Source organism: Genypterus blacodes, unplaced genomic scaffold (genome assembly GCF_046128005.1).
Source record: "Genypterus blacodes isolate CSIRO-AG114 ecotype Tasmania unplaced genomic scaffold, CSIRO-AGI_Gbla_v1 ptg000141l_1, whole genome shotgun sequence".
Classification (NCBI taxonomy): Eukaryota; Metazoa; Chordata; class Actinopteri; order Ophidiiformes; family Ophidiidae; genus Genypterus; species Genypterus blacodes.
In genome coordinates, this window is record NW_027466943.1 from 876,964 (window position 1) to 897,878 (window position 20,915).

The following is a 20,915-nucleotide window of genomic DNA, read 5'->3' on the forward strand; positions in this document are numbered from 1 at the left end:
GTTATATGTACGCACCAAGGACCAGAGCAAATTCCTTTTAAGTGTAAACTTAATTGGCGAATAAAGCTATTCTGATTCTGATTCTGATTCTGATTCTGATGAACGAAGATGCCAGTCTGTTCCCTGACAGATGCGTCTCTCTGCTTTTTCTACTTCCACTTGAATCTAAAGGAGTATGAAGCGCCCTCAGCTTAACCACTCAATTATGTCATTACTGCCCTGAAACTCCAAAATCAATCATCAAGTAGCAATTATCAATATTATATGAGCAATGTTATACAGAAGAAGTATTTCTGAATTAGGGCCATTTTAGAAAGATCACAAGGGCTCTTTGACTGAAACCTCTGTAGCTGCCTGGACTGACTTTGTCCTCTAGGTGTCACAATATCCTCATTCCATCTCACTGACCAGTAACAAGCAACTTGATAGACTGTTGAATGCAAAAGTCCAGTTCATCTCTTTTTGTCATTCAGAAATTTTAAGAGGACCATTCAATTTATTTTGACAGCTCATAACTAACTTCTAAAACTGGCAAAAGAGCAGTGAAGTCATACTGGGCGGAAATGAATGTGTCATCCCCCTGTTTGCTGGCCTTTCTCTGTAGCTTGCACATTTCCTTTTCTCTTCCTCAGTTGTAAAACACAAAGAAGATTAGATCATGACGGCAGTGTGAATCAATGCATGCTGAAAAAGACAGCAAAGGAGGAGGAGTGGTGTGGTCAGGTTATTTTTTTTATATTATTATATTTATAGTTCCCAGCATTTTCAGCCAGGTGTTGCAGTTGTACCGTGGAGGCTAGACCTCGCATTGTTTGCCGTGTGGGAGGTTCCCAGGGCTTAACAGGTTTTTTTCTGCTGTGTGGTTGTAAACAAAGTGGGGTGCTGGACCTAGTTAAGTTAATCTGGGAAGAAGGTCCAAGCCCATGTGAAAATGGGCTCCATACGTCTTAGACCAGAGAGCAAAATTCCAGACAAAGGAGAATGAGAATTTGTCAAAGGAGAATTTACAGTGATTGCAGTGACATGTTGCGACAATTTGCAGCAGGAGAAAAGGTATTTTTGTTGCAACCATCATTCAGCTGTATACTGCTCGCCAAATGACAAGGGCCACACAATGAGTGGGCTGAGTATGAGCTTGAGTGCTCTGACAGGGGAGGAGAGGCAGTCCCTGTGTCTCTGATGATCATTACATAACATATACATATGAGAACTGTGAATGAGAGAAATAAGTTGGGACCTGAGGCCAAAATCCTTCAAATCTGCCTCACCCTCTGATCCATCTCTGAAACGCAGAGAGATCAGGCGCAGCCTTGTTGCAACAGCAGTTTGCAGACTTGTTCTCAGTCAGTGATCACCAATCTCATAGAACACCATGTGCTAACTCGCCCAGACGTGACAGTACGGTCACAGACCTATTGTTTGCCTGAACACAAAAAAATAATAATTCAGAAAGATTGGAAGCCATGCTGGAGATGGGAGTGACAGAAGGGTCCAACAGTGCATCCCCGTGGTTCTTATCTGGTTCTGCATGGACTATTGCAAGGTGAATGATAAGTCAACATTTGGTGCCAACCCTCAAGTGCCTCAGATCAATGACAATGACACAGCTAGCTGGCTTTTTCGGCCACTGGCAGATTGACTTGTCCAAAGTCGAAGGAAAAGATAGCCAATTTCATTGGGTTTGTAACAATTTGTCATGCTTTCCTTCAGGCTGTTTGGGGCATATGTGGCTGCCTACTTGGATGATGTCATCATCAGTAGTGGCAAGTGTAAGGAGCACATTCAGCAGGTGGCCATATATGTTAAATCCTTCAGGCAGGCTGGGCTCATAGCCGAACTGAAGAAGGGTGAGGTTGGATGAAAGGAGCTGCAGTATCTGGGGTATCACTTGGGCTCTGGCCCCAGGTAGACAAGACTCAGTCCTAGGGTAGGGGAAGTCGACCGCTCGATTCCTTACATCACCCAGAAGCTCACAGATCACACTATAGTACCATTTAGATTGAGTGTCAGGCTATCTGATAGGCTGTCGACACCCAGGGGCGCCAATTCACACTCTGTTCAGACCTTGCACCCCTCCAATGGGTCCACTGTATGTAGGAAGCCAACTTGCAGATCACACATTAGTATCTGGCTCTGCAGTTTTATAAGTTGTGGGTGATTCATAGTTCCATCTGTTGAGGAGAGACAGGTGGTGTTGCACCAGAGGCAGGTGAATTAGGCACAGGTGTCCCTCATTTACTGATCACTGTCTCTTTGTTTAGGTAGTAGCAGTTGGACCCGAGCTCTCTTGCTCACACATCATGTGGAGCTGCTGAGAGAGTGGATACTTTGTTGATATGATTACCTCAAGCTCTGCCAGCTTATTGGCTCATTGAGTTTCTATTTCTGTTTGAAAATGTTAATAAAACATAAGACAGCGCAGTTTTTTTGGCTACTCTCCACTCTGAGCTTATCAAAGGGATTGGCACATGTTGAGTCTTACCCATTGTTTGTGTAAAAGACAATCACTTGTTTTTAGGTGCTGTGAAGTTTAACAAATCTGTCACCAGCGAAATGAAATCAGTATGCACAGGTAAAGCGTCTATTTGCACACAGTATCTTCACTTTACAGTAAACAGTACAACATGGTATAGTGATTTACAGTACAGTAAATGTGACCTATTCACATTTGCTATAGCTGCAGAAGAGAATATGTATAACCATTTATTATTATATTATTATAACCATAATCGGGCCATCCAACAAACACCATCTGAGAGCTACTTTGACAAAATAAAGATGAGACAGACAAGAGATGATGTGAAATAAAGAACTGATGTGATGACTGGAGTCGCACTACATCACATTAATAAATGACAGAAATACGTTAATCCAGGCGGCCAAAATAGACTATGCTTTTGGACATATTTTTGGTTGACATTATATTAAGGAAAAACACTTTTGTGTTATTGACAGAACCAGGGTGTGCAGTTGGTAAAGAGCTAAGCTCAGCATTGTCCTGAAGTCATCGTAGGCTGCTCTTCTCCATCTGATTTAGAGGTAAAGACAGATTTGAAGACCAGGGTGTCAGAGCTCCATGTATTATGAATTTGTGGGTAATATACATTAACTAGTGTACAGTACAACTCCCTTACTTCTGAATTGTGTAATGGGTGTAAAGCTATTTTTAAGGTTGCACTACTTAGTTAATCCTGGCTGTGCATATTCCTCTTCCAATGTAGCAGTACTTAACTCAACCCTGACACTACAAGACAAAGAGTCTCTCATTAGGCAGTCCAAACACTTTGCCTCTTCTTCACAGTTTCTGCACCTCTCCAATGTCACTCAAAAGTAAAGTATTATTATTTGTTTATGCATTGTTAGATTGTTGTGATCAATACAACATGACCACATTTAAGATTATTTAGCCCTGTAGTAGTGCACATTTTGGGGTATGTTATAATTTGAAATCTTTCTCAAAAGTTGAAATATTAAGACATCATAAAGCCTTTCAGTATATTCAACTATCAAGTTTGTTTTGCCTGCTCAAAGAGAAGAGAAGACACAGTGGCAGAGAGACAGAGGCTGAGGAAGGGGAATCTGTATTTCCAGCTATTTAGAATGAGCGTTTTTTGATGCTTGAGGCTTGCTGAACATGTACATATGGATTTTCAGTATTTCAGCTATTAAAATTGCGTGCACATGTCTGTATAACTGTTCATCAGAATGACAGCTCTCAAAGCAGCATAATGTCTGTGCAGAAGCTAAAGTATACATTTAGAAATAGTACTGTACATCAATCCAATATCCACTCAGAACATCAGAGAGCGTAAAGAATGGGGCCCTGCCTGGACAATAAAACTAAGTATATGTAAATCATGGCTGAGAGTTAAGGTTACAATCAGAAGTAAGTTTTACTCTGGTGGGACCTTATTCCAGCAGTAGCTCAGTTCATTGGGACTCAGCTTGGGAACCGGATCGCCGGTAAGAGTCCTGTATGGACCAAGAAAGTGGACGAGCAGCTGGAAAATTGGCAGTTTGCCTCTAGGGCCCTGCTCCACAGGCGCTGTATCATGGCTGCCCGGCGTTGACCCCTCTGTAATGTATGTGTGTGTGTGTCAGAAAGGCACGCAAGACAAATTTCAGATTTGCATATGATTTGACCCATTAAAGTTTCTTCTTATTCTGTTCCCCAAAAGCTGATCAAGCTGCATTAGCAAACACCTTCAAGAGGGGCATAACTGGAGCCTGAGTCTATTTATAAACAACTATTTATAGGACACCATAGTTGTCTTCTTTGTGGCAGTATGATCTCACTCTGTTTGTTCCAAGACTGACAGCAACCAGCGTGCTGCTTTTAAGAGAAAGCCTCTGTCAAGATTGAACACAGCTGAGCCCCTTCCAGAGGCAATATGGACACATTAAGTTCCCAAGTGGCCCTTAAAGTGTCTTGATATTTTGTCATTGTTGTTTTAGTTGTCCTCATCGAAAATAGGGCAGAATATCCCCTGAAAAAAGATGCCAGAACTAGGTGGCTTGCAAATGTATTTATACAATTGCTTGCCCGCATTTTTTCTGCACTCTCTCTGTCTCAAAACATCAGTGCTTGTTTGCATGTTAAGAGAGCAGAGGGACAGAGTTATCTTTATTGGCGAGACATCTGGTGGGATTGGATTTTCTGTCTGTCTGTCTGTCTGTCTGTCCGTCTGTCTGTCTGTCCGTCTGTTTGTCTGTCTGTCTGTCTGTCTGTCTGTCTGCGTTAATATCTCAAAGTAATCAAAAATCTAAAGAATAGAATAGAATAGCTTTTTATTGTCATTGTACATGAAAAAACAACGAAATGCATTCGTGCTGTGGCTGAATCTCAGGACAGTAATAAATAAACAACACACAGTTCAATTCTCTTGGCACACACAATTCCACACTTATCAACGCACATAAAAGCACTCACGGTCTAATCATTGCTGCAGTTATCATGCAGAACACACTTTCATCCTGAACTTTATACAAACCAAAGTAACAAATGCCCTTATTTGACTGAACCACAGAAATAGCTTATCTTAAAACACCATTAATCCACTCTCTTTATGATATCATATTGTTCATTTTATCAAACGTAAAGATTAAAAAGAGAAGAAGATATTATAAGGTCCCATATCATACAAAACCATTTTTTATTGTCCTTTGCATTTAAGTCAGTTGTCAGTTGAAAGTCTGGTTTGTTCAGAATGTTTGTTTCATGTAAAGCTGTCTGAAAAATCCCGCCCACTTGATGTGGTGATCTTGATCTCTGCTTGTAGTTGTAATTGAATACGGCTACTGCAACACCCACTTCACTTCACTTCTGATCAGTATGGGCTCAACATGAATATGGGACACGTAGATGGCTGTAGTCTGACTCTGAATATACAGGCATATAATTGGTGACTGTTGACACTTGAGGCTCATGGTGGTAGCCTGAAAGTACAAAAAAGCTATGTTCGTGTCTGCCTTACATGTGTACATATTGTTAGATTAAGTGTCTTTATTGCACTGCTGTTTGTGTACATGCATGCTATGCTTCTTTCAGGCTGCTGGGGTGGCACTGCGTTTTCTCAGGGCAGCTGCTCATGTAGCTCACTCTCTGTACATCAAGAGATCATTAACAATAGTGTTTAATCTAATGCATAGTAATTACAAAATGAAAAACAGAATGTGTACACAGGACATGCAGATGCAGACTGTGAAGAGACGAAGCGGACAACTGGAATTTCTTTTGACCTGGCATTGCTCACTGTCTAAATCATGGAGCATGTAGAGGTTTTGTATACCCTTGTATAACCACATATGGGAATGGCAAATATTTGTCAAGGTATTATCTTCGTTTTTGTGAATTTCATAATGTAAATGAAACTGGGGGATTACTGCCTACTATCCAATCAGCCAGATAGAAAAAAGTCTTCAAACTTCAAAACTACAGTTTCATTATGTATGTGTTATGTAATAATGTTATCTTAATCCGTGGCATTTTTTTAACCAAATGCATTTGATCTTGTCAGGTTTAGGCATCAAGTCTGAGTATGGTGCAAAGACTTTGGTGTTTGCGTCTCCCCTGTCCCCTTTCTGACTTTCACACACATCAGACCACCACATTGTTGGAGAGGGGCCCTTGACAAATGTGCCTAAAGACTCAACATGAAAGAGTGTCGTGGAGGAGTCAACAAATATATTGTGAGTTTTTTGGGATTTGTGTTGCACGTTTCTGAATATGTATAACTAAATTGCAAACATGTTCAATGAAAATTTGTTGAAACGCCAGACTAACGATAATGCACATCGGTTGTCATCAGCAATGGTCATGCTCTTTTCTCACGTTCTTTGTCACACGGATTGTGTTTACTGTGAACCGTGAATGCAGTAACTGTAAAAGGAATCATCAAACTATACACTTAACATGTGGACACATCCTGCTGCATTCTTGAGGTATTTGTTGTTGTCTTTCAACAACAAATTGTGTCCCGGGATGTTGTCCCACAGCATCCCGAGAGCGTTAAGTCACCCCCAAAGCCTCCTCACACACAGAGGAAACAAATCATGGAGTCATGGATTAGTTGCATTTGCAACCTGTTCTGCCCACCCAACAGCTCGCTCAGATAACCGACAGAAGGAGTGAGAGCAAAAGCTAAGACTTTGATGATTTTCTGACACAAGTTACAGACCACATGGGACTATACTACAGTGCTAATGTTGTGCAGAACATACAACCTTAGACCAAACACAAAGCAATTTTTAGAGAGAGAGATTAGTTATATATTAAAGTGAGTCGTTAACGCCTCCAGAGGGAACTGTCAGAAAATCTATCACTAAACTATACTTCCTGTTTAAACAAAGCCAACATAATGGCAGAGACCATCACAAAACTACACAATAGGACTCATGAGCCCAGTAAACAATGTCCTCTTCATCACAAGACACATGCACTGAAAACATGGGCAGTGTGAGCAACACTCTGTCACTCATGTCAAACCAAAGGTTCATGCTCCTTGTAAATTAAACTTCAGTTGTTTTTTTTCCTTTGGTTAACTCTCTAACCATTTTTACTCTTATGCACATATTCAAGATCTAACTGGAAAGATCCGACTCGAGGCAAAACATCCTTTGTTGTTCAAATAAGTTCCAAAATGTATGGAGGTAATGGTAATGGTTTCTCAGAAAGTCTTACTCTAAAATATGTTCAGTTGAACAGAGTTTGTTTGACATTAATGATGTAGTTATTCCATACACATACAAGTACGTAAGGGATTATGAAAGCAACCACTAGGAGGGTGCATGGATTCACCATGTCAGTGGGTGGACAAATCAGCATTACGCATTCCCAATGTTTATTAAATATAATGACATTCCCAACAATCAAACAGAAATGCATACCTCAGAAGCTGCTTTACATCATCATCATGACATTCTTCTCCTGCTTGGATGAGACATGATGGTGTATAATTTTAGAGAACAGCTTAATGGCCTACATGATGGCCTCTATGTCCCACAGCCAAGAGGCTGGACCTGGACGGTGTCGTCCTCAATGATTGTCATCCTACTGATCTCATGTAAGACATCAGGGTCAAGGAGAGCTACAGTTTTCAGTCTTATAGCTGTCTCTCCACCACCTGATACAGCAAAGACTTGAATGGAAGTACAGCATTGGCGAGTCTGAAATTAACTCGGTATAGTCGAGTCAGCTTCACTATTATCACTAAAGTTCACGGTAATACAAAGTACAAAAAAATAGAGCCCTGAGGGAGCATGTGGCAGTAATATGGACATCACTCACCGTTGTGTCCTCTAAGTTGGTACTCCTGCTGGCTGGACTAGCACGCTCCCTGGCTTGTTGGCCCACCTAGCTTGACGTGAATTAAGTCTTTTGGCTTTCCTAATATATTCTGTTTTTTTGTGGTCGGTCCACACAAGAAATGGTTGGTCAGCCCCCTCCAACCAATGTCTCCACTCCTCTAAAGCGACTTTTGACTGCCAGCAGTTCTTGCCTACATCAGAAACTTTTCAACAAAAGTTCTGTGTTCATCACGCTAAAATTGATGACAAATATAAAGAAAATATAATGGCTTTCAGAAGTGAAGTTGTTTAGTCAGTATTTATTGATCCCATGAGTCTGTGTTCATGTTAGGCTCAAATAAGTCTGGCATATCTCAGTTCAGTCAATTCCTCACTGCAAAGATGTTGTGGCTGTGGCGGGTTGGCTAGTGACCAGAAATGTTTCCAAAGTTTCTCAATTGGGTGGAGGTTCAGGCTGATTGGACCCTCAGGACATCTAGCAATTGTTTTTTTGCTCAACACCAGGAATTCCCTGAAGTGTGGGATTTTGTGGTGCCACATCCAGTAGCCATTAGTGGTCTTGCCTTCCACCTGGTTTCAACTTTTGGTTGCCATGGAGGCTGCCAAATGTAGCACTGAGCAGTATAGCAGGGACTCAAATCAGTCCTTCATCTTAGAATAAATTGTCAATGAAACGACGCTGTACTTCTGTGAGACAGAATTTCAAATTCACACCCAGGAAACCAATATAAAGTATAATAGAGATAGATTTATCTCTGTCTGTCACACAGAAAAAGTTCAATTCCCAGATGACGAGGCATGAAATCTCCACAGTGCTGCAGGGATTAACACTGACGCCTCTCAGCAATAAAACTCAGACACTAATGAATCTGTAAGCCTTGCTATCACAACTTTTGTGGCAAAGTTAAGTCTTTGGTTACACGATTAGGTGCCTCTTCTCAAATTAAAACCACAATGCTTTTTGTATGCATAGAAGTTAAATATCATTAATTCGTGGGCTTCCAGTATTTGTGGCACTGCAGAAATGCAGTGAGTGGACATCCAAGCCTTTGTATGCAGGTACCTCTCATTTGAGGAAATATTATGCACCACAACCAACTAGCCTACCTTCACCAGTCTATACAGGCGGTCAATTAGTCAAGCACAACAGAGACAATCATCTGCAGTGTTTGGAGAGCCCATTGTCTACACCTAAATGTTTTATATAATAGGCTTTATGGAGGTTGGTGCGTAAGGGAGCATTGGCATTAGGTTTTACATTTTACATGAAAAGTCTTTTGAACAGTTTTGGTGAAGTAATGAGCTGAGAAGAGACACCGGGATTATGGACGCGAGGGATGTCATAATTACTTGTCATGCATTCAAGTGAACTCACTGCAGCTGTGCTCATTCACAAAATGGGTCTCTAAATACTGCTCACCTGAAAACATGCAATTAACCAGATATTTGCAGGGTTATTTTTTGTATCATGCATAGTAAATCTAGCCCATATTCTCTTTAGACTAGACTAATGTCAGTACTGTCATGGATGTCCCTCTGGCAAACCTCTGAGTTTCTTTCAGCTCTTTTCTTTTCTACACTGGTGAGACTAGTAAGGTTTTTGCAGTAGCATGCACGATTTGTCCCTGTACAGCTTTAGAGTGGTGATGATGATGATGATGGGCTTCTTGTTGTCCTTGTCACAAACTCCTTTTTAAGCCTGTTCTACACCGTGTTATGCATTCTTTCAGTCTCTCTGTAATGGTCTTCTTGTGCTTTGAGAGACATTCTTTGCTTTGCAGATATACAACACTAGCAGTCTTTTTAGTGTGCTTATGTCAAATTAAAAGCATATGAAATGTTTGATGTATTAGAGATGCATTATGGTGCTGATCTTTATTTGACTAATTACCTATGTTGTGATTGTAGTTGCTGTGGATCCATTTGTTGAAATTAAGTTGAAAAATACTTGCTTGTTTTGTTTTTAGTGGAAAAAAAGAATACCTGTTGAAAGATGCCCTCAGAGGATTTAACAGTCAATCTGTGTTTAATATACCCAGTCTTGAGAAATGCAATCACTGTAATTAATTCAAACTTGTATTCAGTCAATGTGTACACACCAAGACAAAATTGGCCACAGTAACCCTACAGAAAAATAACCACAATACTATATAATATTAGCTACCATAGGACAAGAAAACCTCCTACCAGAATAGTATATTGATACTACATGGTTATTTTGAAAAATACCCCAAAGTGAAACAAAACACAAATGGAAAAATTGGAGTATCACAGACACATTATCAGCCACGACACGACTATGATAGTATTACCACTGATAGCTTAATATTAGGGCTTAATAGTACAGACAAAATAGTACAGCAGGTTTAGTATAAACTAGATTGATAACAATGATTCTCTGGGGCAGTTTAAGATAAATTAAGCTATGTTTATAGATTATTCTGTTAAATGGTTTTAAAATGCAGTGCTAAGACGGATGTTGGTGTTCTCTCTATAGGCAAAGCAGCTGGGGAAGATGCCAAGATTCCCTGCACAGTGTCCCTCCAGCCACTCCTCATTCACTATAAGTGAGGGAAAAAAGAGGCACCCCTTTATAATGACAATGACAAGTGCAGGATACATAAATGAGTTTTCATCATTTCACTCCTACATTCAGTGTTGAATTGTATACTGTGTTGAATTCTGAGCCTCACCTTCAGCCAGAATATCAATGGTTTCTCCCTCACTGAACTCCAGGTCCTCGGGGCCCCGGGCAATGTAGTCATATAGTGCCACCATCTGGTACAGGATGGTACGGTTGGCGAGAGGGTCTTCTGTCTGAAATAGAGCACATGATGAAAATGATTAGTAATTGCAGACTAGAGAGAAGGAGAGTATGGAAGGAATAACATTGTTCCTCTTATTTGCACCAGGTAGTTTTCAAATATTTTTCAAAATGGCTGGTTTCTTTGGAGTGGACACTGAAGCTGCCTAGAAGACACAGGTTTTGTCCTCACCTGACACCACAAGATGGCTCTGCCCCCCTCAGCCACCTCCTGCAGGGTGCGGCCTTGTCCCACCTCCTCCTCCAGAGGCGTCAGTATCCGAGAGCCATGTTGTTTATATCTGTAGTGGGAAACGGAGTATTAAAGGATATACAGATGTAGGAAAAAGAGGCCATCATAGTTCAAATATAGGTAGGCAGGGGTCGACCAAAACCTGCTTCATATTTGTTATTTTTAATATCAACAGCAGCATGAATTGTTGAAAGAAGGCATTTCTGTCAGGTTCATTTATTAAAATGCAGCGTGAATTGTCTTACCTCCCTCTTTTGATCAATCCACTTTTCTAATTTAAAAGTGTTGACAATTAACATACTGCAAATTGATTTGATGCTCATAAAGAACATAAGAACTCATAATTGCTTTATAATTTTAACAGCCACAGTTAAATAGCTAACTGCTCACCCCTTCAAAACACAACCCTGATGGTTTGAAATGAATACTATTTTACTACTTCAGATACTATTTTATGACATGTCAGATTAAAGAAACCAAACATACTGTCTGAAGTTTAAAAATAAAACCAATCCTTCCCAAAGTGGAGACAGCAGACAAAGAAAAGCATTTTGTAGAAATACAGCCCCAGTTGTTGAAGTTCAAAGACACAGTGATTTGGCAGGCTGATGCTCACCTGAGGCGCAGCTGTGTGGCTGGCTGGCCCAATTTTTCTGCGATCCGTTCTTTGAGTTCCTGGTACGGTGTGTCCAAAGGAACAGGCAGAGCCACAGTGTAGCTGTAGTGGACCTTTACAACCAGAGAACCCTCTTCATCTCCCTGGGCTGAGCCAGTATACTGGGGGAAAAAGGAGGAAATCTAGCTGAACAGTCTTTTCTTAGAATTATTTCCAAAAAATCTACTACTGTTACTGTGCTTTAATGCAAATACTAGCATAAGAAGTAGCCTATTAGTTAGTTAATTAGTTAATTCATTAGTTAATTAGTTAGACATACCAAACTGCTGACTGCATTTGCAGAATTACATGACTTAACAATTCAAAAAGCAATGTGAATCCTGAATAAACAATATAGCACAAGTGTGAATAATTCTTTTCACTTTCTGCTCCAAAAGGCTCCAAAAGGTGTAAAGTGCTGTTTTTCTTTGTCTTTAGTCTGCAAGGTTTGATCATTTCTGTGCCAAACAGAAATTGATTAGCTTTTGAATGATGTGACTGCAGCTCCTATTGTTCCTTCCTTTGTTAAGAAGCAGCAGGTTTCAATTACCTCCTTCTTAGCTGATGGATATGGAAAGTGATGTTCTGTGAAAATGGAAATCTGGTATTCAATGTGAAACATGAATAAGGAGGCCCATTAGATATTTCATTTCTTTCCAGGTCACTTTGTCTCCGCTTTCAGAGACACAAAAGCTAATTCAAATAGTCCAGTGATTATTTATATCAGAACACTGACTACCTCTCTGTCCCTTGAGCATCATAGTGACTTAATCAGGACACATCAGTTTTACCCTCTGTTGTGTTGCACGTTTGTATTATTGTGTCATAAGCCCAATATGTGAAGAAAATAAGTTGGCCTGATCCATTCTATCATCCTGCACTGTGAAATGTGTTTTTTCACAAGGGAATATTACCTGCTCGCTGTCCGTGTCGGCTGGTTGCCGGGTGGCAGTGATGTAGGATGGCGGAGGGGTTTCTGCAACTGGTTGAGCTGCATAGAAATAAAATGGGGAACAAAATGGGGGAGTATTCAGATTTTCAGGCATATGTTTTCAACTTAAATTATTAGCAGAGTATGTGCAGAAATGACTACAAATCTAAAAACCTGCCAAAGCCCCCTAGTGGCTGCTCACCAGCCATTCTTGACTTGTGGTTCAAGTCAAGTCAAGTAAAGTCAGTTTATTTGTATAGCCCAATATCACATACAATGTCTTAAAGGGCTTTACAGGCCCACAACATCAGGAAAATTCTTGACCCAGCCCAAAGCTCTTTAGGAAGACGATGAAAAACTCCAGGGAAAAACTCCATCTCAATGAATGGCTGGGTGTGCAATGGAACTTCCAGTGTGATTATACAGAGGAACAAAAGGCATGCAGGGCAAAACACATAGAAGTTATGCATTGACAAATAGCAAGCCAGACAGGGACGAGGGAGAGAGAGAGAGAGAGACAGGGAGAGGGAGAGGGAGAGGGAGAGGGAGAGGGAGAGGGAGAGGGAGAGGGAGAGAGAGAGAGAGAGAGAGAAAGGTAAAGCACAGCAAAATGTAGTCCTATATTTTTTATATTATATAGAGTCTTTCTCCAACGGCAGTGGTGGGAGGTTGGATGCCATGGAAGATGGGATGGTCAATATATTAAATATTCAATACAGAATTCATACAGTATTTGAATTCAATATTCAAATGCTGTAAGTGCCACATATATAGAAGAAGGTAGGAGTACGATTTATCTTCTACCCTGAGGAGGAGCTGCAGGGATGGGCTGAGACTGTGGCCGAGTGGGCGGCTTGAATCCTGGAGGCAGCGGGATCCCACTGGGAACTGTCGTAGACTGTGGTAGAAGTCGCAATAGTCAGTGAAAATGCAATTCATGTCAGCTGTGTTAGTGTGTGTAAGTGTTTGATCGACTTCCACCTTTCATTCAGTGGCGCTATATCTTTTGTTAAAGGGATTGGGGTAAAATGCAGCTCAGCATGACTGCAATATTGAACAACTGTGAAATGCCAATCAGCAAAACACTGGGCAGCACTGGGCAGCAATGGGCCTGAACTACAGTCTGTTTGACCCCAAATGAGTCTGAAAACTCTCTGCTGAAGCATCATACTGTGCAGTATTTAAAAGCTGAAACTATTTACACTCTTCATTTTGCCTTTGGACGCCTTGACATCTGCAGGGTCAAGTAGAGACACTGGCAGAAGACCTCTCTGCAAATGAAAAAAAAAGTTCAAATCAGACATACAGTTTATGTAAATTTCAAAAAACAAGTTTTACAACCACTTCAGATGCAATAGCTCTTATAAAATATAAACCAACAAATACATATATCAATTTGAAGTTACATTAAGTTGAATATAAGACTTAAAAGTCCTTTCAGGAAGAAATATAATAGCATGGAAATAACGAATCCACATAATTGTATATGGGCTATATACAGTATATATAAGAAGAAGAAGAAGCTGCTCTTTCTCCTCACCTGTCCATCATATATGACAATTGCCATCCCATCCCTGTCCTCATCACCGAACAAGAAAACAGTGGCCCCACCTGGAACAGTGAGCTGATCAGGGCCTCGAGCCATATAGGGGACCCGCATACGCATGTACCGAGAATCCCTTATGAGTCATGAAAAACATTATCATTCATTCACATAATGGCTGATCATGTCCATTTTTGTAGTTTGATTGATAATACTCACTGAGCTCCATCCATCGTGGGTTCATAGAATCCAGGTTTCTGTTGGGAGGACAGAGTCAGACAATGACCAGATTCACATGACAAGATGTTGTCACTGTCGTCAGTTTTACCTGCAGCCTCAGAGGCTCAAATCCTCCAAAATCATCATTGGGAATCATGGAGGAAATCACCTGAAAGTGCAGCAAATAGACCGTATCACATTACAGAATCCTTCGTGTTTGACAGCAGTTACACAGGTGACCTTGAATGGATATGAAAGTAGAGGATAGAGTATGAATTTCATATGAGATCAATATGTGCGTGGAGTATGATGGAAGTTTTTTGCTGCTGGTTGTCTTATTACAATCTCATGTCTTTTGAGTTTTTATTGGATTTTATCCAATATTTGATTTAACACTGTGTATATGTTGATCTTCATGTTTTTGTTAGGGCCTCATCTCAGGTTTTGTTGAATGGCCACTTTGAGTACATATTTTGGATATAACCAGTACATTTGACTCTAGATCTCAAAGAGTTGTATATGTTTTATCCATTGTTTAAATCAACTCATGTTTCATGACTTTTTCAAACTGCACAGTATTATTTGGAACTTTTGAAGTTCTAAACTTCCCCCATTTCGTATTAAGTAGAGCTCTGACCAATGGTTGACAAGATGGACAAAATGAGGGAACACTGGGCAACAATGTTCCCTGAAGGGACTTAATGATAATGTATGTATCGAAATTCAAACATCTAGTTTCTAATGACAGAAATGTATTTGGATTCACTTAATGTAAAGAATGGGAATGTGAACAGAAATCTATTTTATTCAGCACAGGGCTCATCTACCTTAGCTTTGCCCAGAAAGTCTCTTTGTTTGAGCTGCTCCACGTCTTGTTTCCTGGGACGAAACACCACACCTTCAGGTACCAGCAGAGGAGCCAGGACCTCCCCCCTCTGGTTTTTACAGTCAAAATCAGAGGATTTGTTTAGTATAGTAAGTAAGGTGAATAGTATAGCATACCTTGTTTTTAAGTAAATAGACAACACTGCACCTCAACGTATATTTTCAGAATTAAAAAAAGTGCTGTATTAAACCACAACAGATGTGAAAAGCAATGTAACAAGATGGAAACTGTAGTTTTGGAAATGCCAGATTAGCATTTCTATTCGTAGTGTTTCCATAATCTTTTGATACATTCATATCACATTGTCATCAAAAAAGATTAATATGGGATATTTAAAATCTGATCTGTCTTCAACATTGTCTATTTTTAGTGTAGCTGAATAGAGCAATTACAGTCATACACTCAACCAACTCATAAGCAGTCACTTTCTTTTTTTGAAGAGCAACAAAACTCAGGAGGCTCCATGGAGGACAAAATTGTTTTTTTCTTTCAATCATTTTGAGGACAGTTGGACTTAATGAAAGCAGAAATACAATTAAAAAAAGTTGCAATGAAACAGAAACAGAGAGGGACTTTACACCAAAGACCGTCCCTGTTACTTCTGTGTAAGTTTGTAGCATTTCCCACACTCACCATGACACAGTCCGAAGCCCCTTCTAGGTTCCACCCTCGACCTCCTACTTTCTCCTGGGAGGCTGACAGCAGGACCTCACTGGCCCGCTCCCACTGGCCCATGCGACAGTATACAGCTGCTGCATTATATAACACCTAGATGACATCACAATATCATTCATTATCATGCAACGTGAAAACCTTGTGCTGTTAATTGTCATTGTCATGGTTCAACTTTTCAAGATATTTAGGCACTATCTGTCAAATGGTTCATGTGTTTCTTTCTTAATGGCTCATAAATTCTGAGTAACCTTAGTTCCCTAGTCTTTGATATTTTTGATATTTTCACATTTTGTGGCCATATTTAATTATTTTCCCTGCAAAATGCCTTTGTGTCCAGATTCATCTAGAATACAATGGGTTCTCTAATTTTGCTCTATTTTGAAATAACTGTACAAAACATAATTGTGGTTTCAGTCTGGAAACAAAACTGAAACAGAGTTTATCAGAACAGTGTCAAACACAGACACGGTCAAATTACAAATATCTTAATGTACTGTACATTTTAACCAGCTCAGATAATCATATGTTTAGGGTTTATTGTGTCTGGACATTTCAGTCAGGGTCAGGTGAGCCACTGAATTACCAGAGGAAAAAAAGCTTTGAAAGTTGAACTTTTCTTTAAAATTAACCAAAAACACAAATATATCTTTGTGTCTCCATGTCACACCTGTTTCTTTCAAAATGAAAGTCATTCTTTTGTTCTATCTTTTAACATATTTGAACATTCCACCATATGCCTCGTTGGCAACATGGGTTGACATGGTCCTGTTAGTACCATAAAGCAGATTTGAACCTGCATTAAGTGCCTCAATATGGTGGTTTTATTGGTGGATGGTGACTGAAAATGTGGTAATGTAACCCAATAATCAATAATGAACATAAACAATAATAAATATTCAAATTACAGGTATCCAGCCGCAGAACGAAATGTATGTGAGGTACCTTGACACTCCTCTGTAGTCTCTACCACAGTAAAATTCATCAATTTTATCAACCGAAGTTGCACCATAAAGCCTGTTAATTACTGCTGTTATATAACACCATCATTATCACACCTTTTTACCTTATTACACCCTTGGCTTTAGACACTATATGTATGTGGGTTTACATCACAGATTCCCATCTATGACAGGCTTGTGATGCACCTCACGAGAGACTTGGCTAACCAAGCCCATTTATTTGGCAGTTGGGACCGTTAGCGACTGCGTGCCCTTGCTGACGTCGACCCTGGCGGGAATCGAACCGGGTACCTTCTGCCTTCTGACAGGCAAGCACCTTTACCTGCTATATACACTATATATACATATATAAATATATAACTCCAACGAACATCGAATCATTGTGCTTCCTCCATGGAGAAAGCCCGAGCTTTGATTTGCACTTTGAAGGAATGAATCTGATGTGGAGGCGACATTACTAACATGATACAACTTTTTCTCTTTTTTTTATGTATATATGTTTTTATAAATATATATACCTAATATATATATATATATATATATATATATATATATATATATATATATATATGTTACATAGCAGTTTGAATCATTTTTAGATTTTCATTTTGACTATTTAACTTGTTATGCCATGTAAAAACAATGAATGAAAACTTCACCTCAAGATGTGTGTTCAATTTATACCTAATATAAATTAGGCATATTATATATATGTATATATAATATACAGATGTATGACAAGCGGCCTTTGTTGACAAAAGAGCTGAACTGAACCATAGTTCAATACCTTGTTGTTTAACTGCCAGCACAGGTGCAGATCCTTTGGACTCATCTGTACTATGAGAAATATGTGATATTTTGTAACATCTTGGCCGGCATCCATCAGTGACTCTTTGTTAGCTCCTAGGTGTAACTGCTGAGTGAACCGCAGAACGACATGCCACAAGAAATTATATTTTCCCCTTGTGGGAAAAGATTTCTCCTTAAGTTAAAATGTGTGAAGAAAATGTCTGGCTGTTGCGAAAGTGTGTGTGTGTGTGTGTGTGCGTGCATGTGTATGTGTGAAAAGCAAGGTCCAACCTGCCAGCTGTACAGTTTGTATCGCAGTCCAAGTTGTCTGTAGTCAATGACCACATTTCCTCTCATGTGTTTCTGTGCCCAGATACAGTCTGATAGGGCCTCCTCCAACCTGCAGAGACAGCATAAACCACAAAGAAAGAGAGAATACATGCCATGCTTGAAAAATGCTTTTTCCAGAGAACTGGAAATGCAGTATAACAAGAATGTCAGAAATTACCTTTATGCTGCCAATGTGACAGAAAGCTACCTCCTACCTGTCAACTTGCATCATCACTGCGGCTCTCTGGAAGAATCCAACAGCAAGACGTTCATCCTTGGCAATAGTTAGGTCCAAAGCCTGGACATCAGATACAGACAAATTCAGGTTTGACAGACAGGCACATGGCAGCATACACATGTTACATTTCCTGTTTTAACATCACAGTGATTCAGCAAGCCCTCCATCCATGCTGATTTATTGTGGGCGAGAAGGTTCGGCTTTGATGTCTTCTTCTATACAAGGATTAATTTCACTGTAGAAGTGTAAAAGCATTATCTCAGATTTCATGAGATTGTGTAGAGTTTCCGAGGAATGAAACAGAATATATCCATGAAAATGTTGATTTACTCGTCTGATAAATGATGCACTTTTGGTCTTTTAATGGTATAGATAAGGTAGATTAGGTAGGTTATAGATAATTACATCATTAGAATCCCTGATTTTTATTCAGTGATCATTAGTGACTATGCATGTGTCGCATTGTGAAGCTACACACCAATTAACATACTAAAGGACGTGATGAAAAATGATTGCATTCATTGTAAGTTCGATAGTTGTAAATTAGAGTTCAATTCTGAATGAGTAATGTCTGAGGTGACCTCAACAACCCTTAATTGACCCCCAGCACACAAAACATACAGGACCTTCTTGGCCAAGTCCAGCTGTCCCAGAGCAACATGGGCCGCGGCAGTGAGGAACAGAGTGCGAGATGTTGGTTCAGAGATCTGGTTCAGTTTAGCTAGAGCTCCTTGCCAGTCCTTGGCATCCACAGCATTCACTGCCTCATCCCACAGCCTCAGTAACTCAGTATAAAGCATTCTGCATGGAGTAGACATGATTATACCAGAGTTTAAATTATTACAAGTATGCTGTATATATACACATATTAACAATAACAGGCTATCCTTTGTATCTAAAAAGATAGAACTGATTTCTGTATTCTTCTGAGCTGGTTTACTACAGTAACATGTAATATTAAACATAGACATTAGTAAAGTAAGTCAATTTATTTAACCTCACCCATTTTTTGCAAACTTTGTATTCTAATGTTAGAAACGAATGAAAATATCTATACATCATACAGGACATCTGTCTTAGATGTTATTTTAATCATAACATCAGGCAACATAAAATTAACATCACTATTCTGTTAAAATGAGACACATACAAAAGTAAATTGTTGTACATGAAGTGTACGTGAACATTAAACAGGTTAACAGGTTAACAGGTTAACAGGTTAACAGGTTAAAGAATTAAAGAGTTAAAGAATTTCCCCTCTGGGATTTATAAAAGTGTTTCTTCTTCTTAAGCAAAAACTCTTAAAGTAGGATGAGAGAAGAAGATGGCACAGAGATGAATGGAGGCAAAAGCAAATTAATGCCATGGAGAAAACCACTAATGTTAAGCATTAAGTAGTAAAATCCATTAAAATAGATGATGATTAAATGAACTGGCTCGTCTCTTCCATACAAACAGCACATTACATACGTGGATAAGCAGAGATATACAGGTATACATATATATCTCTTCACACACAGAGTTCCTACTAACTAAAAGGTCTATCAGATTCATTCATTCATACAAGCCGAATTCTTGCTGCTCACCTTTTGCTTCTAAATGATAGAGTTCAGTGTCCAGGTCTATGCTGCCTTCCTTATGCCTTCTACAAGGAAGTGCAGGTGCTTTAAAACAGGCTCGGTCAGGAGTCTCCACCCTGCTGCTACGAGGAAGTACTCCATCCACATTCCGTAGATAGGGCATCATGAAGCACAAAGCCTTTGGCATTCCTTGCACACTTCGGCACGAACCCAGCACTATTAAAATGTATCTGTGTCATATAAACTATGACCAATCTGTTATAATAGCCCCAATAAGATCACTTGTTGTATTATATGCCATGTTTTTTGTTAAATGTCCGCTATTAAACAGGTATCTGAACTAGATCTATTGTGGACATGTAAACTGAGTCACGTTATTATGACGATTCATTGTAGAAGGCTGTGGATACTCTCTCAGGATTACATCATGGAATGGCTGGGAAGTTTTGAAAGAGTCTATTCAGAGTGACCTTTGACCTGACTGTGACAGGTGTTTATCAGAGAAGGAAGTTAGCAGGGAAATGATTGCTTCATTACCAGAGAGCACAGTTCAGATCATGAAATCATATAGATGTATAACTTTAATGAAAAGGAAGTATTTCCACAATAATACAATGGTGGAGCAACTTGCTGCAGGAGGCTTGATGTGTAGCAGAGTGGTTGCAGTAGCAGAATAGTCGTCTGTGTTCCAGCACAACTGGCTTTGTCTCTCATTTTGACCCATGTGACCCATGTGAGGAGGTCTGATAAATTCACCCAAAGTCATTTAATTTTAAAGCTCTCTCTATCTCTCTCCCTCCTCTTCCCCCTCTCTCTGAATAAAAAAAATGTCTTCAAAATATTATAATTGTATGCGCAATGTCATGTAAAAGGTTTGCTTCAATAAAAGCAAATAGCAAAGTCATTTAAATAATTCTAAAGTGTTAGTAAGTATACCCAATGATTAATTAATTTACCAATGTTTGGCGGATTAACAGCTTGTATCAATATAATGCAATCAGTAACATATATAAATTATAGATAGAACATTTTATTAAACACAAAACTTTTCAATTACAAAAACAAGGTTTAACACACACCAATACCAACATACCATACACAATAACCCAAACATTTAACTCGAGGAAACTTAACCATTATCAACTATTCACACATTTACAATCTGGATCCCGAGCCCCTCGATTTTGATCCCGGTCTCATTGACCTCCCATTGAACAAAAGGCCGTTTGCGCCATTTGAAAAAAATAA

General features: G+C 39.5%; 1 protein-coding gene across 1 annotated transcript; it reads right to left on the reverse strand.

The window, feature by feature from the left end:
• Positions 1-9,860: 9,860 nt before the first annotated feature.
• On the reverse strand, positions 9,861-19,761 carry noxa1 (NADPH oxidase activator 1). The gene is made up of 16 exons (XM_076165182.1): positions 19,674-19,761; positions 18,714-18,888; positions 18,065-18,147; positions 17,811-17,919; positions 15,730-15,864; positions 15,038-15,145; positions 14,320-14,379; positions 14,211-14,248; positions 13,989-14,127; positions 13,651-13,719; positions 13,253-13,346; positions 12,432-12,508; positions 11,479-11,639; positions 10,803-10,911; positions 10,500-10,623; positions 9,861-10,367 (listed from the first exon to the last, which is right to left on the reverse strand). Exons 2-16 carry the CDS (start codon positions 18,885-18,887, stop codon positions 10,261-10,263), a joined length of 1,587 nt encoding a protein of 528 aa, XP_076021297.1. The 5' UTR covers position 18,888; positions 19,674-19,761; the 3' UTR covers positions 9,861-10,260.
• Between the last annotated feature and the right edge of the window lie 1,154 nt (positions 19,762-20,915).

Bases quoted from the DNA above. Each gene is read 5' to 3' on its own strand.
- noxa1 (XM_076165182.1), bottom strand. From the start codon at position 18,887: ATGCTTTATACTGAGTTACTGAGGCTGTGGGATGAGGCAGTGAATGCT. The intron at 17,920-18,064 runs GTAGGAGGTAGC...CTGTCTCTGCAG, and splicing joins GTGATGATGCAAGTTGACAG to GTTGGAGGAGGCCCTATCAG. The intron at 12,509-13,252 runs GTAGAAGATAAA...ATTTCTATGCAG, and splicing joins CCCTGCAGCTCCTCCTCAGG to CTCAACCAGTTGCAGAAACC.